Source organism: Notothenia rossii (genome assembly GCF_949606895.1).
Source record: "Notothenia rossii genome assembly, chromosome: 8".
In the NCBI taxonomy this organism is placed as follows: Eukaryota; Metazoa; Chordata; class Actinopteri; order Perciformes; family Nototheniidae; genus Notothenia; species Notothenia rossii.
In genome coordinates, this window is record NC_136906.1 from 56,069,803 (window position 1) to 56,085,260 (window position 15,458).

General features: G+C 38.8%; 2 protein-coding genes across 3 annotated transcripts in view; both read left to right on the plus strand.

Annotated features, from left to right (window-relative positions):
• The window catches only part of emilin1a (elastin microfibril interfacer 1a), a 35,409-nt gene extending 26,620 nt beyond the window's left edge, over positions 1-8,789 (plus strand). The window contains exons 7-12 of the mRNA XM_079645936.1: positions 2,210-3,487; positions 5,079-5,493; positions 5,808-5,933; positions 6,123-6,140; positions 6,242-6,376; positions 7,055-8,789. Coding sequence (XP_079502062.1) covers positions 2,210-3,487; positions 5,079-5,493; positions 5,808-5,933; positions 6,123-6,140; positions 6,242-6,376; positions 7,055-7,374 — 2,292 coding nt within the window. The 3' untranslated portion in view covers positions 7,375-8,789. The remainder of the gene's footprint in view (positions 1-2,209; positions 3,488-5,078; positions 5,494-5,807; positions 5,934-6,122; positions 6,141-6,241; positions 6,377-7,054) is intronic.
• A 1,340-nt stretch (positions 8,790-10,129) lies between these two features.
• ankef1a (ankyrin repeat and EF-hand domain containing 1a) overlaps positions 10,130-15,458 on the plus strand; it is a 36,257-nt gene continuing 30,928 nt past the window's right edge. For both annotated transcript variants that reach the window (XM_079645465.1, XM_079645464.1), the window contains exons 1-3: positions 10,130-10,337; positions 11,884-12,089; positions 13,361-13,522. In XM_079645465.1, the coding sequence (XP_079501591.1) occupies positions 11,900-12,089; positions 13,361-13,522 (352 nt within the window). In that variant the 5' untranslated portion in view covers positions 10,130-10,337; positions 11,884-11,899. The remainder of the gene's footprint in view (positions 10,338-11,883; positions 12,090-13,360; positions 13,523-15,458) is intronic.

Genomic DNA, 15,458 nt, shown 5'->3' on the forward strand with positions numbered 1-15,458 from the left:
TTTAGACTATTGGCAAGAATAAGGAGCAGAAGTAGGGTTCAGAACAGAACCCTAATTTTGAAGGAGCTCTTTGACCTTTTAACGGAAATAGTTAAAGCACTAACTAAAAACAGACCCCTGACTTTGTGGGCCTCAGCATTAAGTAATCTATCCATGTGTGCTATAAAGGGGCTATGCAAGTTCAGGTGTTCATGATTTGTTTGTTGATATATACAGGACTGTCTCAGAAAATTAGAATATTGTGATAAAGTTCTTTATTTTCTGTAATGCAATTAAAAAAACAAAAATGTCATACATTCTGGATTCATTACAAATCAACTGAAATATTGCAAGCCTTTTATTATTTTAATATTGCTGATTATGGCATACAGCTTAAGAAAACTCAAATATCCTATCTCTAAATATTAGAATATCATGAAAAAGTATACTAGTAGGGTGTTCAACGAATCACTTGAATCGTCTAATTAACTCGAAACACCTGCAAGGGTTTCCTGAGCCTTGAAAAACACTCAGCTTGGTTCAGTAAACTAAATCACAAGTATGGGGAAGACTGCTGATCTGACTGCTGTCCAGAGGACCGTCATTGACACCCTCCATCAGGAGGGTAAGACACAAAAAGAAATTTCTCAAAGAGCAAGCTGTTCACAGAGTGCAGTTTCAAAGCACATCCACAAAAAGTCTGTTGGAAGGGGGAAATGTGGCAGGAAACGCTGCACAACCAAGAGAGATGACCGCAGCCTTAACAGCATTGTGAAGAAGAGTCGCTTCCAGAATTTGGGGGAGCTTCAAAGACAGTGGACTGAAGCTGGAGTCCAGGTATCAAAAGTCACTGTTCACAGACGTGTCCGGGAAATGGGCTACAATAGCCGTATTCCCATGGTCAAGCCACTTCTGAACTCAAGACAACGGAAGAGGCGTCTGACTTGGGCTAAGGAAAAGAAGCACTGGACAGTTGCACAGTGGTCCAAAGTCCTCTTTTCAGACGAAAGCAAGTTTTGTATTTCATTTGGAAGTCAAGGCGCCAGAGTCTGGAGAAAGGCTGGAGAGGAGCAAAATCCAAGTTGCTTGAAATCCAGTGTGAAGTTCCCACAGTCAGCGATGGTTTGGGGAGCCATGTCAGCTGCTGGTGTTGGTCCACTGTGTTTCATCAAGCCCAGAGTAAATGCAGCTGTGTACCAAGAGATTTTAGAGCACTACATGCTTCCGTCTGCTGAAAAGCTCTATGGAGATGAGGAATTCATTTTCCAGCATGATCTGGCACCTGCCCACAGTGCCAAAACCACCAGTAACTGGTGTACTGACCATGGCATTACTGTCCTCGATTGGCCTGCAAATTCCCCTGACCTGAACCCCATAGAGAATATGTGGGGTATTGTGAAGAAGAAGCTGAAAGACACCAGACCCAACAATGCTAATGAGCTAAAGGCCGCTATTGAAGCATCCTGGGCATCCATAACACCTCAGCAATGCCACAGGCTGATTGCCTCCATGCCACGCCGCATTGATGCAGTAATCCGTGCAAAAGGATTCCCAACCAAGTACTGAGTGCATTAATGGACATTTTCAAATGTTTGATTGTGTTTTGCTGTTATAAATCTTTTTTTTTTACTTGGTCTGAGGAACTATTCTAATTTTTTGAGATAGGATTTTTGAGTTTTCTTAAGCTGTATGCCATAATCAGCAATATTAAAATAATAAAAGGCTTGCAATATTTCAGTTGATTTGTAATGAATCCAGAATGTATGACATTTTTGTTTTTTTAATTGCATTACAGAAAATAAAGAACTTTATCACAATATTCTAATTTTCTGAGACAGTCCTGTATATCAGTCAACAGGATTACAGAAAAAATAAAGGGCCGATTTTTAAGTAAGTAGTTTGAAGGGTTTAGTATTGGCCAAGGAAGAACCCATTAATGTTTTATTGGATCAGAATGCACTAGTTGTTTTTCACTTTCCAAAACATAGTTAGATAAGGCAGAGTTCTGCGCTCTCTCCGAGAGTCCTGATTTAAACCTGCCAAATGTTGATATTAACTGTGGGTGGGCACCTTACTCAACATGATGCTCAGTGGGCGTGATTTGAAAACACTAAGATAGCAAGTTACAAATAACTTACGAAAGGACCATTGTCATTCACGTTAATCTAAAGATCCAACTGAAACAACTGGTTAAACTAATTCAAGTCCTCCTATTCTCTGTTCCCTCCAGGCCGGTGTAGAGGACCTGAGGCGTCAGCAGCAGGAAGACAGGGAACGAATCCAAGGTCTGGAGAAGCTGATCAGCTCCATGGATGTACACCTGAGGCAGAGCCTGGACATCTCCCGCAGTGAGACCCAGCGCTCCCAGGCCTGCTGCAACACTGTCACTGAGCTTGAGAAGAGGCTGTCGGGTCTTGAGGTCCGTGTCACCTCCATGGCTAACAAGTGTGACACAATCAAAGGGCGGCTGGATAAGGAGTTAGCTGGGACCGGTGGAGGAAAGGGAAGAGTGACAGAAGACAGGTTGAATGGCAAACTGAGAGAACTGGAAAAGAGGGTGAATAACACAGTGAGGAAGATAGAACAGAGGTGTACTAACACCGGGAACAATGTGAAGGACAATGTCCAGAGGGACGTCACGCAGCTGCGCAACATAGTCCTCAGTCGGCTGGATGACCACAGCTTCAAGATCGGCAAGATAGAGCTGGACGTGTCTGTTCTCGGAGATACGGTCACTGACCACAGTCGGCGTTTAAGCCATCTTGAGAACATCACAACCTTCCTGGACAGAAGGTTAACATCTACCACAAACATGTGCAATGAGACGTGCGGGCCGAACGGAAAAGACCGTAAGACAGATGACACTGTGAAAACATTACAGTGGAGAGTTGTTGCCAACCAAGACGACATCAAGAAGTTTAACACTAAGTTAAATGACCTGTCCGTGACAGGGGACTCAATAATTGACAGAGTGATCAACTTAACAAATGATGTCAAAAAGATAATAGCTGTGACAGGGGAGAGCGGTGAGAATTTCAACCGGATTGTCACGGAGGTTGAAACGTTGGGAAACGATATAGAGGATTGTTCTGTTTGCAGCAGTATAGACGAGGACTTGCGCAAGCTAGCCAACTCCACCGAGTTTGGCCTCAGCAAGTGCCAGTCAGATCTGACTGATCTGCGGAAAAAGGTGGACTCAGGAGAAACTGTCTGCTCTCATGTGTGCTCCAACCTTCAGGAGGAAGTGGGACGACTCAGAGAGGAAGTGGAGGAGTGTACCGGACAGTGTAAGGTCAACATCAACGATCTGAAGAAACGCCTGGATGGTCATGGTGTCCACAATGGAAAATTAGGAGGCGATCTGAAGTCCATCCAAGGAGAGCTGGCTGAGGTCATAGTCACGTTTAACTCCATCAATGACACTCTGAAGGGTCTGGGAAGGACTGTTCAGACACATGGGAACACGCTGACTGATCTGACCAACTCCAAGGACAACATCTTCTCTGAGGTAAGATGATATGGTGATGATGCAGATACCCTATGTGGCTATGCAGCTGACACATATACTGTTTTAATAAAATACTATAGTGTATACTTATATACTGTATATATAGTTGGCCTTTAAACTAAAGCACTGTTTTATCATGACCAGTGTCCTATGTTGTATTTGCCAATGAGTATAACAATAAAAAAAAAAATGTATGTTCCCTTTTCAGATTTCACATGGATTTTTAAAGAGCCCTGTTATAGCCAAGAGTAAATAAAAACCCACACACTGTAATATAAGACAACATAGTTCGTTTTTTCTTTCTGGCCTGCCAAAACTTCAGAAAACATTCTATAGTAAAAGCCAATCAGATGTTGCTCCCCTTCCTACGGTATGTCACATGCAGTACATAGGAATGCTGTCGGAGTATCTGACTCCAATGCTTAAGAATAACCTTTGCAAAGGTGAAACACATTATCTCTCAGGTCAATCAGAGTTTATTCATTATTTTACAAAAACAAGACTTAAGGCCTTTGCACAGTATTGCAGTTTAAGCTTCTGCATTGTATTTTCCATATAAATCAACCAATCACATTTGCCTGTATTCCTACGGATTATAAAACAGCAACACAGAGGATCTGTAGTGCAAGCCAAGACACTCAAATAATAACTCCTTTCAATGTTGATAAAGGCAGAACATACCAGATCCACTCCTACCAATTTTTTACTTGAAATATAAGTGCTAGATACATAACATTCAAAGGCGAGTATTTAGTGTAATTGTGTTGTCTATTTGTCAAGCCCCTGGGGTGTAAACACCTTACGTGTGTGTAGCCATGCTAGTAGCCCTGCAAGGCTGCACAGCAGTGCTTTGAGCTAAATGCTAAAATGCTCAATATACTTGTGGTTAGCTGGCATGTGCTTATTTTACAGGCTTAAAAACGTATCATAGCTGAGGCTGGTTGGAATTTCGTTGGTGCTTTGATGTTTTGGTAATTTTCAAAATATACAATACGTTTCAAAAGCAATACATCAGACTGTGGAAGACCGGCTGCTGTGCCTCAAAACATATCGCTATTCTGACTAAAAACAATTTGTTAAAATAATAATTATGCTTTCTAGCACAATATAATTATCCGCCATGTTACTTGTTGAACATGACCCCTCAGATTTATCACGTTACCCCATTGGGCATCTCGAGCCACATACTACATGTAGAACTAGCCCCCTCAGAATCAAACAAAAAACATCAAGCTACCCTATTATGATAATGTTGATGGTAATGCGTTTATTATCTCATAATGTGTCTATTTATTAAATGAATGTACATATTGAAGGGAAGCACTCTTTATGGACTTTAAAACAAACAATGGTTATCTTGGCAACAGTGCTTTCACATAATGTTGTTATAGTTAGGAAAATATTTGAGCGTGTTACAATCAGTTATGTCTTCTTGACAGACATGGCTTGAATAATAGACTTACATATTTTTGTGTGCATAAGATACTTTAGGAAAATAAATCATCCTCACACAAAGATACAAAAAAAGTATGTTTATTTAAAAAAAGGATCCAAAATACACACATTGACACGTATCTACATTCTCCTCAAGGTGCACGATTTGCAGAAGGAGCTGACGGATCACGTAGATGACTCGAAGATACAATTCGACAATATGGGCAAAGAGATCCAAATAATCAGGAGCAACTATGTGACGGAGGTGGGGGAGTGCCGGCAGTCCAGCGACGGCTTGGACAGAAGACTCTCGAAGCTGGAGGGAGTGTGCGGACGTTTCGACTCTTTTTCAGACAGCCTGGTGAGGATCAAGGAGGGCCTGAACCGACATGTGTCTGGGCTCTGGAGCTGCGTTAATGGACTCAACGTCACCGTAACGTCTCAAGGAGATCACATCAACAATATCCAGAACGTCCAGCTGGTGAACGTCCACTCAGACATTAACAGACTGAACTCTTCAGTGTTGGACTTGGCCAAGGAGTTCCACAGTTTCATAGAGCAAGACTTCATGGGTGAGTCACAAGGGGACCAAGGGCATGGAATTTGACTTTTGGAGAAGAGATCCTCAAAAAGGGAGGCTAGGTCTGGGGAAAAAAGACCAAAGAAAGAATTCAAACTGTCATCTTGAGAAGCATGTACTTAAAAAGTCTGCAATCTGTCTGAAAGAGGAGTTTTAGTAAACATGAGGGTGAAAGGCTCATCCTGAGGCATCGCAATGTCTTAGCTTTGTTTGGCTTAGTTTAGAAATATCCTTAGAGAAAATGCTAAAGAAGATTTTCAGAAGTTTCCCAGCTGCGATGTCTCATTAAACATTATTCTCTCCTAGGTCCACCTGGTTTACCGGGCCCCCGTGGAGAAAAAGGCGAGAGTGGAATCCAGGGTCCCATCGGATCCCAAGGGAGGGTGGGACCTCAGGGCAGAGAGGGCAGGCAGGGACAAGCTGGACCCCCAGGTAAAGACAACAATATTTGTTTGTTTTTTGTAATTTCATTACTTTCAGATCTTTGTCTCGTCACATATACTAGGGAAATATTCTCATAAGATTAAAATAAAGTTAGGGTTAGAAAGAATGCAAGAAACAGCTAGAATGATTTTTTTGGATGATGTACTCACTGTTTTTATCTTTCATCTTACTCCTCAGGTCTCAGAGGTGAACAGGGTATGTGTTGATCTGACTAATCAGCAGATGAAAGCAATTTTTACTGTGTGACCTTTATTTCATCCCTAATTCTACTCTCTTGTTTACTCCACCGTGATCAGGACTTGCAGGGTCTGATGCCCACGTGCCACGCCTTTCTTTCTCTGCGGCACTGACTCGACCCATGAGAAGTGCAGGAACCATCGTGTTCAACGAGATCTTTGTCAATGAAAATAACTCCTACGATCCCAAGACAGGTGAGCCTTAGTTCAGTCACAAAATCAGTACTCCAATTTACCTAAAGTAAAAGTTGTTATTTTTGATGTAAAACCTACATTAGCTGTGACAAGTAGCAACTAATGTAATATTCTTCTTATAAATATGTTATGTAGGTAGTAGGTGTTTTTGAGCGATGAATTTGCACATCAAAGTGTTTTTCTGAACTGTTTTTTTGACACAAATGCTTTCACTAAGAACGCAAACATGATACGTGAAGTTGATTTTCTGAGCTTCCACACAGCGAATGAAGGCATCAACCAATCACGTTTTGCATAATTGGATCTCATCTTCAAATGTACAGTTTAGTAGTGTAGCCTTAGTTGGAGTTGTGCCTATATTTATAATAGTACAATAACATAGAGGCTTGTTGTCCAAATTTAAATGTGAGCCTTTATTATTCCTTTTAACTTAGACAAAGGCAGTGAATACCAGACCATTTATTTCTGTTTTTCTTTCTGCACACGGCCCCTTATCCAACCTGCAAATATTATTTTTCATCAGAAGAAAAAGTGCTGGAGCGGCATTCTGTTGTGCTCCGTCAGCCCTATACCCCTGAAATTGACCTTCAAAGTTCATGAAAATTACTCAATAAACAATTCTACATGACAGCAAATGCACAATTTTTAGATTAAATATGATCTGCTTCCCTCCTCCAGGTTACTTCACAGCTCCAGTGAGTGGGAAGTACTTCTTCAGCGGCATCCTCACGGGCCACAAGAACATGAAGATCGAGGCCGTGTTGTCCAAGTCCAACACTGGCGTGGCCCGTGCGGACTCAGCCGGATATCAGCCTGAAGGCCTGGAGAAGCCCATGGCCGAGGCCAAACACATCCCTGGAGCTCTGGCTGTCTTCAACATCATCCTGCCCATGGAGGTCGGGGACACCGTCTGCATCGACCTGGTCACGGGCAAACTGGCATTCTCCTCGGAACCGTTGACCATCTTCAGTGGGATGCTGCTGTACGAGACCATCTGATTGGATGGAGTCCCATTATAATCAGTCTCTCTGGGTGAAACTTGCAACATGAGAGCATTGTAGTTGGACTCAAAAAGAGCCACTGCCTGAGCAGTCAAAGAGACTGAAATAGCTGGACTGAATGAATTCAGCAAGGAAAGAAATACGTTATAATTTTACCTTACGTGCTATGAAGGAAGGACAACAAAAAGTTGTTTCCAACCACAATCATTTTGGTGTGTCTCAAAGCTTTAAGGAAACTATTTGTGCAAAGAGCCATTGTGTTTTTTATTCTATGATGTGTTGTCTTTAGAAAAAGGCCACTGAAGAGTTATATTATAATTACATATTTCACGCTGTTCTTTAAACTTGAATTCTTCCCTGATTCCAGCAAGATAGCCTTCAGGTCTTTCTTGTGTCAATGAGAGGACAAAGGGGCGTAATGAAAAAAGATTAAAGATGTGGACGTCTTTCTGCTTTTATGTGTAATCTGCCCACAGCATATCAAATGTTCAGAGGTCATTGCATACCATTTGTTCCTGTTTATAACATAGTTTATTTTTCTCCATGCTCACAGTTTCACTTTGACAACAAGCAAATTCCCAGAAACACAACACTGACTGCCAATTGTTTTGGAAAACATGCACAGTTCAAACCACTATTCTTTAGAAGGAAGTGCACAAATGAAGTCACTGACAGTTCATCCTAGAAAACCACAGGATTTTATAGATCCTACATCAGCAAAACAATAAGCCCATTTTAGGACATCAGCTATGCCCAGAGAAGAAAGGAGGAAAGTGGACAGGGGGAAGAATGTCTTTTTTTTGTACCTCTGTCCTAATAAGGGCCATCTTAACTCGGTGGAGGATCAAGTCGTTGAAGTTATGAGGCTGTTACTATCATTCTATCTTACTGTGGAATTCTTGTGTAAAGCTAAGAATAACAAACAATGAAACTGAACCCTTGTCTCTATCCATAAATCCCATGTCTTCCATGAATACACACACTTCCTGCCTTTAGAAGTCTTATTAAAAATGTCTCCAGAAGGAAAAATGTGCACAATATCAAGTTCGTATATATTTTTGAATGGAATTTAAAAGGAATATTGCACATTTTGTAGACAATACAACAGATTGCCTTATATCTGATTACATGTACCTTACGGTGGATAATACATTTTCCTTATTCAGTGTGGGAATGTTATTTTATGGTTCAATGCATTGTATAACCCCGAAGGAATGTAAATATTTTTCAGCCTGTATCATATTTGTATGAGTTACCACTTCACAATACATATTGTGTATGTTTTGTATGTTTTTGCCACAAGTGTGCCTCAAATACAGACACCCAACATGTTTTACACAGCTGATGTCAACAGTCTCACTTTATCCTCTTTGTGTTCCTTTATTAAATGAGCAAGGATGTGCCAGGTTCAACTCTCCTCTCAAATCTCTTTCTCTTGACTTCAGTAGGTTAATTTTAGCTCAAGACTTTAAGGAGATGATTAAAAAGTGTTTTCTTATGCTGCACTGCAGTGACACCTTGTGTTCAGCTTCATGTTCCAAATGCTGTTGCTGAAGAACCTTTTAAGAAGTCCCTTGAAGGAAGTATTTTAAGGAGTATACCTTGTCTCTCCCATTGTTTACGCATTCATTACTTATCAATGGGAATTGCAGTTCTCTTTATTAACCTCTCTGTGCTTAATAGCTGTCATTTCAGTGTCACTCACACAGACAAAGTCATCCCCAGGACTATGTCAAATGATCCATGCACCAGTGGTCAAAGGCAAAGAACCAGTCATTCTACAGTAGGCTACTTAAAGATGTAGGGTGCAGATGAGATGGGACGTATATAAACATGTTTATTTTTGGTAGTTCTGTGTGGTTCCAGGAAGACTAGCATCACTTTGTGGAAGCTAATAAGGGTCCAAATAAGGCATGACAAATATTGATTTCTGTCCTGTCAGAAAAATCTGATTGTGGATGATGATATCGTAAACTGTATAAAATTGATGATTCCCAACAAGTGGCACTTCTGAAATGTAACATCTAGGCAGAAGTGGAAGAATTCAGATATTTTATTCAAGCAAAAGTATTAACATCAATGTGTAAAAATACTCTGTTACAATTCAAATACCTGTATTTATGTTTTACCTAAGTAAAAATGCATAGGTAGTAGTAGCAATCATGTACATTTGAAATATTTTTGGACTCAAATATATTATATCGCATGATTATATTTGTTGATCCATAAATGTGAAGTAATTTTATTTTGCAACTGGTAAAAACCTAACTTCAATTAATTGGATATGAATCCATGATAGATAGTACATCGTCATGTATTAGTTTTAGTTCGTTTTAATAATAATTTAAACTTGAAAATTAACTAGTAACTAATGTTGTCATATAAATGTAGGGACGTAAAAAGTTTGCTTTAAAAATGGAGTGGAGTGGAAACAAAAGCATTATAAAATGCAATTACTCAAGTATCCTTCATGTGCGTGAAAATTGTAGTTAAGTACAGTACTTCACAAAATGTAGACAGTTACTGCCAACACTGCATTTAGATAATAAAGTGTGGCTGGTGTCAACGCTAATCCATTATGTTGAATGAATATAATTAAAATGTGTTTATGTATATTTTTACTTTATCTATATGTTAAATATGCTCTATGATACGCGTTAGGTAATGTACATATTGCATTGCCAGTCGAATATCCAGCCACAAGCTTCTTATTACCGAGCTCATGTCCAGCACTTGAAAGCATCATCAGACACCACCAAAACACAACATATCCGGGATTCCCACGCGGGCCGTTGCCATGGAGCTGAGTTTGTTTCTATTCTCCGGCTTCCACAGAGTGAAGGGTTGTGCTTTAAAGTAAAGTAAGGACTGTGTAGAAAATGTCGGCGTAACTCAGACTGTCCTGGATGTGCTGGGTACACGAACGAAAAAGTGCAACGACTTTTCGAGTTTTAAGCACGGTAAGAAGCGCGTGCCAAACAAGCACACTTAAACAAGCTAACGCTATTTACCTTCAAACTAGCTTAAGGTGTGCACTTGAGTTGTTGTGTATCATAAGTCAAGGTTTATCACGTTACATTGGCTTTTTGCGTATTTGTATGCCGCCAAATGTTATTTGTATGCGTTTAAGGCGTTACTTTTTCTTGTTCTAAATAAAAGTGTAACATTAAGGTCAAAACAGGTCAACGGGTAAGGGGTTATACGGAATTAGATGTTAATTTACAGAGGTGACGTTTACAATCATATCTATTTGAATTAAGAAAATTGTAAATAAGTAGCTAGTAACTAGATTACATACAATGTGGTGTAACGCCACTGTATGTGAGGTGGGACTAAGTACTCAGATATTTTAATCAACGAAAAGTAGCAATAATACAGCGTAAACATACTAAGCTAGAAGTAAAAGTCTTGCATTAATTGTTAAGTAACAAATTGTCTTAAGTAGAAGTAAAAGAGAAAAAGTATTATTTAGCATCAATGTACTTTAAGTACCGAAAGTAAAAGTACTCGTTATGCAGAATGGCCCATTTAAGCACCATACTGTATGTTTTACATTTTTGTATTATAAGTATTTATGCATTGATGTGTTCATCACTTCAATGTTGCTCTTTGTAAAAGTGGGGTTTAACTTGCAGAAGTTACTAGTTACTTATGCAAAGTAACAAGTAACTAAATATTTAAAATAAATGATGTAGTGGAGAAAAAGTAAAACATTGGCCTAAATGTATTGGAGTAAAAGTATAAAGTACCATAACGTGAAAATACTCAACTAAAGTACCTCTATTTTATTACTTAAGTACATTACTTAAGTACATTACTTGAGTAAATGTTCTTTACATTTCACCTCTGGTAATATCTGAGTAAAACTGAGCTGAAACTGCAATTTAGCCGTAAGTTAAAGTAGAAAAAAAACTTTAACTTACGGTAAAATATTGTACTATATTAAAAATGTTTTACGGCCATTTAACTTTAACTTCCTATGTGTATATAAATATATTTATTTTATCTTTCTTTTGCTCATTCTCAATCATGTTATTTATAATTGTTATAATCTTTTGATTTTCTTTTTTAATGTCATAACATTCTTTAATGGAGCAATTGTCCCAAATCCAAGTTTCCTTTACCTGAAAAAAGTGTTCTGATTCTGAAAACGAGTTTTTGGTGAAGTAACGTGAACATGGAAAATAATACGATGCTAAAACAAAGCAACGCAGGTTTTTACATTACATTGCATTTTTTTTTTTTTTTTTTTTTTATTTTTATTTTTTTAAGGTTTGATTTACTGACTTTCTGCTATGCTGTTTCACAGTCTTTTGTTCAGTGACACACAACATGTGTGCTCCGAGGTTTGATTTGTTAATCAACTATAAAAACCCATTGTAAAAAATCAGCCTGGATAATACTGACTTTTAAAAAAAACACACATTTCTTCCGCCCTTGAACAGAAGCTTGTTTGTCTGCATCTTTGTCAGGAAGTCATATGTCTTTGTTTTTCTTTTAAACCAGCCCCTCTGACACTATCATGAGTGGCAGAGTCGCAGAGGGCCACCTTCAGGTCCTACAGATTTACCGCCTGCTGCAGTGCGTCCATGAAGGGGATAAGGCTCATATCGAGAAGATGGTGAACCTCGGGGTGAAGAACCTCATCAATCTCACTGAGCCACACGAGGGCACAGGGGCACTTCACGTGGCAGTGTCAGCCAACAACCAGGGTGATGTGCCTCTTCTTTACTCAGTGACATTCAGTGGTGGAAGTAGAACATATAAGAGTTTTCGGATCCTTCACTTAAAGGTGGGGTAGGTCATTTTGGAGAAACCAGCTCGAGTGCGCTAGAATTTGAAAGCACACAACCGAAAAAGATCTGCCACTTCCTTACAGAGCCCCTCCTCCAACACACACGAACGTGCACATGACCAATGAGGGCACGAGATAAGTTTGTGCACAGATGGAAGGCTGACAGGCAGGTAGGCCATCCAGTTATTTTAGCCGGGCCGGCTAAAATGATTGGTCGTGCTTTTTACAGTACTACGGCTTCGAAAGATGATATTTTTCTATGTATTTTTTGTCAAAGCACTTAAGATATTCATTGCTTTCGGGATGTTAAGAGCATTCCATGGAATATAAAAAAAAGTGTATCTCGAGCCGGTTTCTCAAACTTACCTACCCCACCTTTAAGTAAAAGTATTAATACCACTCTGGAAAAATACTCTCATACAAGTTAAGGTATGCAACAAAATGTTCCCTTTCATTGTTTTATGATAAAAGAACATGTTTTTATATCGGTCTGACACCATTATCTTATATATCCATATATATATATATATATATATATATATATATATATATATATATCTCCATATATCTTATTATGCATATTGCTTTATGTTGAACTTTACTGCTGCCGAACTGTCTGGTTTGCTCATTTGAACTCCCTTGTACACGGTTTGATGATTTCATCAAAATAAATACTTCATATTTCTCTGAAATCATTATGTTTGTAGCTTTGTCACTGTTAAAATCATGTTTCTCACACGTTTCACAAAAAACCCCAGAGAAAAAGCGCTGCTTTCCGCTTCGTGATAATGTATTTTTGTGAAAATCTAAGATGTTTAAAAAATAGTTAATTTATATTAAGAAGTAGGAAAGTTGTCTCAACCCCTAAAGAAACAATGAATTATTTAGTTAATAAGAAAACATTTTATTAAATGATGTTTGTTTTTTACAAGACAGGAAAAGCAAAGAATGTTTTTTTTTGTTTTTCTTGAATTTATTGATTACATCTTAATCTTCATCCAAGGCATTTTTGCTGTACAGTAGCTTCAGTAATGTCCTAATTACAAAAGTGTGTTTACATGCTAATAAGTGTTAGTAGTTTGTAAGATGAATCTACCAGGCCATAATATGTACTGCAAAATAAAAAGTCATGTTTCAAAGTGACTTTATTATCCTGACTGTTTCTCTTCCCCACATGACTCCTTACAGACTTGGTCAGCTTCCTTCTCTCCCAGGGAGCAAACCCTAACATCCAGGACAAAATGGGCCGCACTCCGGCGATGCTGACTGCAGAGCACGGCAATGATGTCATCATGACACTGCTGATCCAGAACAACGCTAATCTGAGACTCCAAGACTCAGAGGGAAAAGGTGAGCAATACTTATTACTCACCTTTATATTGTAAGAAAGATTGATATTTATAAATGAATACAACGTTTTATTTTTCTGATAATTTGTGGCAGACTTTAAGATCTCTAAGAGGGAAGCTCCAGTAACACAAAGGGGTCAAACGAAGCTAGTATAACATGTACTGTCATGTGCCCATACTTATCTGTAAACTACATTATACAATGCAAAGTGTCAGACAGGTGCGCAGAATTTACCTTCATTGTCAATAAGGTATATGGCTTTAATCCGAGAGGTAGATGAACAGCCCTTCCACTCATGTATTCTCATTTAGCTTCAAGTGTCGATTTCTCAAATAGACGGGTTTCCATCTCAAGTTAAACCATCGGGTTCTTTGAATGCCTTGTCTTACAACTCATGAAAATGCATGGTGCTTCTGTTTACATATTGATGAGGAGATGGTAGCCTGGACAACTCCAATAAGAGAGTCTAAAGTTCTTCTTCAGGACCTTTTTTAAGTAGTTGTGATAATGATCCCAATTACAGTGTGTCCGGGGCATCGATTACTGCAAATGGCTCTCTTCGGAGAATGAGCTTCAGTTAGGAAGAAAAGTGTTTTTGCGTGTGCTTGTGTGCATGAATAATGATTTTTTTATAAGTACTGTAGTTTCTATGTGTATGTGTGTGAACAAATGTGCGCTTGTGTGAGACCGCATGGGTACACCTAATTACAGATCAACCCCTCATAGTGATCCGCTCTTGTGAAACATGCTGAGTAACCTGATATCCTGACTCTCAGAGGGCCGGTTCGGCCCGGTGTCAACACTCACAGACAGCCTCAGGCTGAGTCTCAATAGTTACACCTTTTCCTTTCTCAATACAGCGCAACAGTTATGGATTTGTTGGCCTAAACACACATAGACATATTGACACATTTAAAACCATGTTATTTTACTAGCTTACACCTTTAATCCTGCAAGCTAACAAGCCTGCAAGCTAACAAGCTCCGTTGTTCACCTAATACAACAATCTTTAAGTATATTAGATCTGAAAATGAACTGCTGTACTCTGCCAACATTTATTATTGTTATCATTTATTAAATCATTTAAAAATGTTTGGCCCTCTTTTCTCTATTGGACAGTTTGGGTTGTGTCTACTCTAGGGATATCAGAATATTACATTTATCTGTAGCCAATACAATTCTAGGTAACAATATCATCGCAATATTTATAGTCAATTTCAATAAAAAAGAAAAAATGCTAGCGGTCAAATTCAGCTTTTACTTTTTGTCCTTTGAGTATTGCCTCTTTTATTGTCAAATCAATTACACTTGAAATATTAGCAAAGGGAGTTAGACAGAGACTTTGACCATAACTGTATATATATATTCCCTTTTAGGGGCACTGGGTTATTTACTCAACACCATTTGGGATTTTTCTAAATGTCTCACTTATCATCATAATGTTATATTGAAACAGCCTAGTTACAATAGAAACAGGACACAATGATAAAGAAAAAATATGTCCCTGTTTTTGTGCTTATACAGTTATTCGGTTAAATGGACACCTCTGACCAATTTATTTAGATAATGTTGATATAAAGATTTCTCCTTGAGATGCTTTTTTTTCAATCAGACATCTTTTTTCTTGACTCAATCCCTCTATCTCTCACTTTAAATGCCCACATGATGGCACCAGCAATGACCTGAGGCATTATGTTTTCTTATAATACTGGTTGGTTTAATACTTTATTCCTCATTGTTCAATTTGGACATTCTGCAGTCTGCTATACCGTTTGACAGACTGTTGCTAAGGATGTCCTGATCACGGGACCATTTCCACTCATATCAATTCACAGAATGAAGTCTGATATATTTAACAACTTCAGCTGTGGCCAAAGAACACATTATTTAGTTACTCCATCCAAAATATCTCAGGATCGCCTGGAGAGAATTTCTC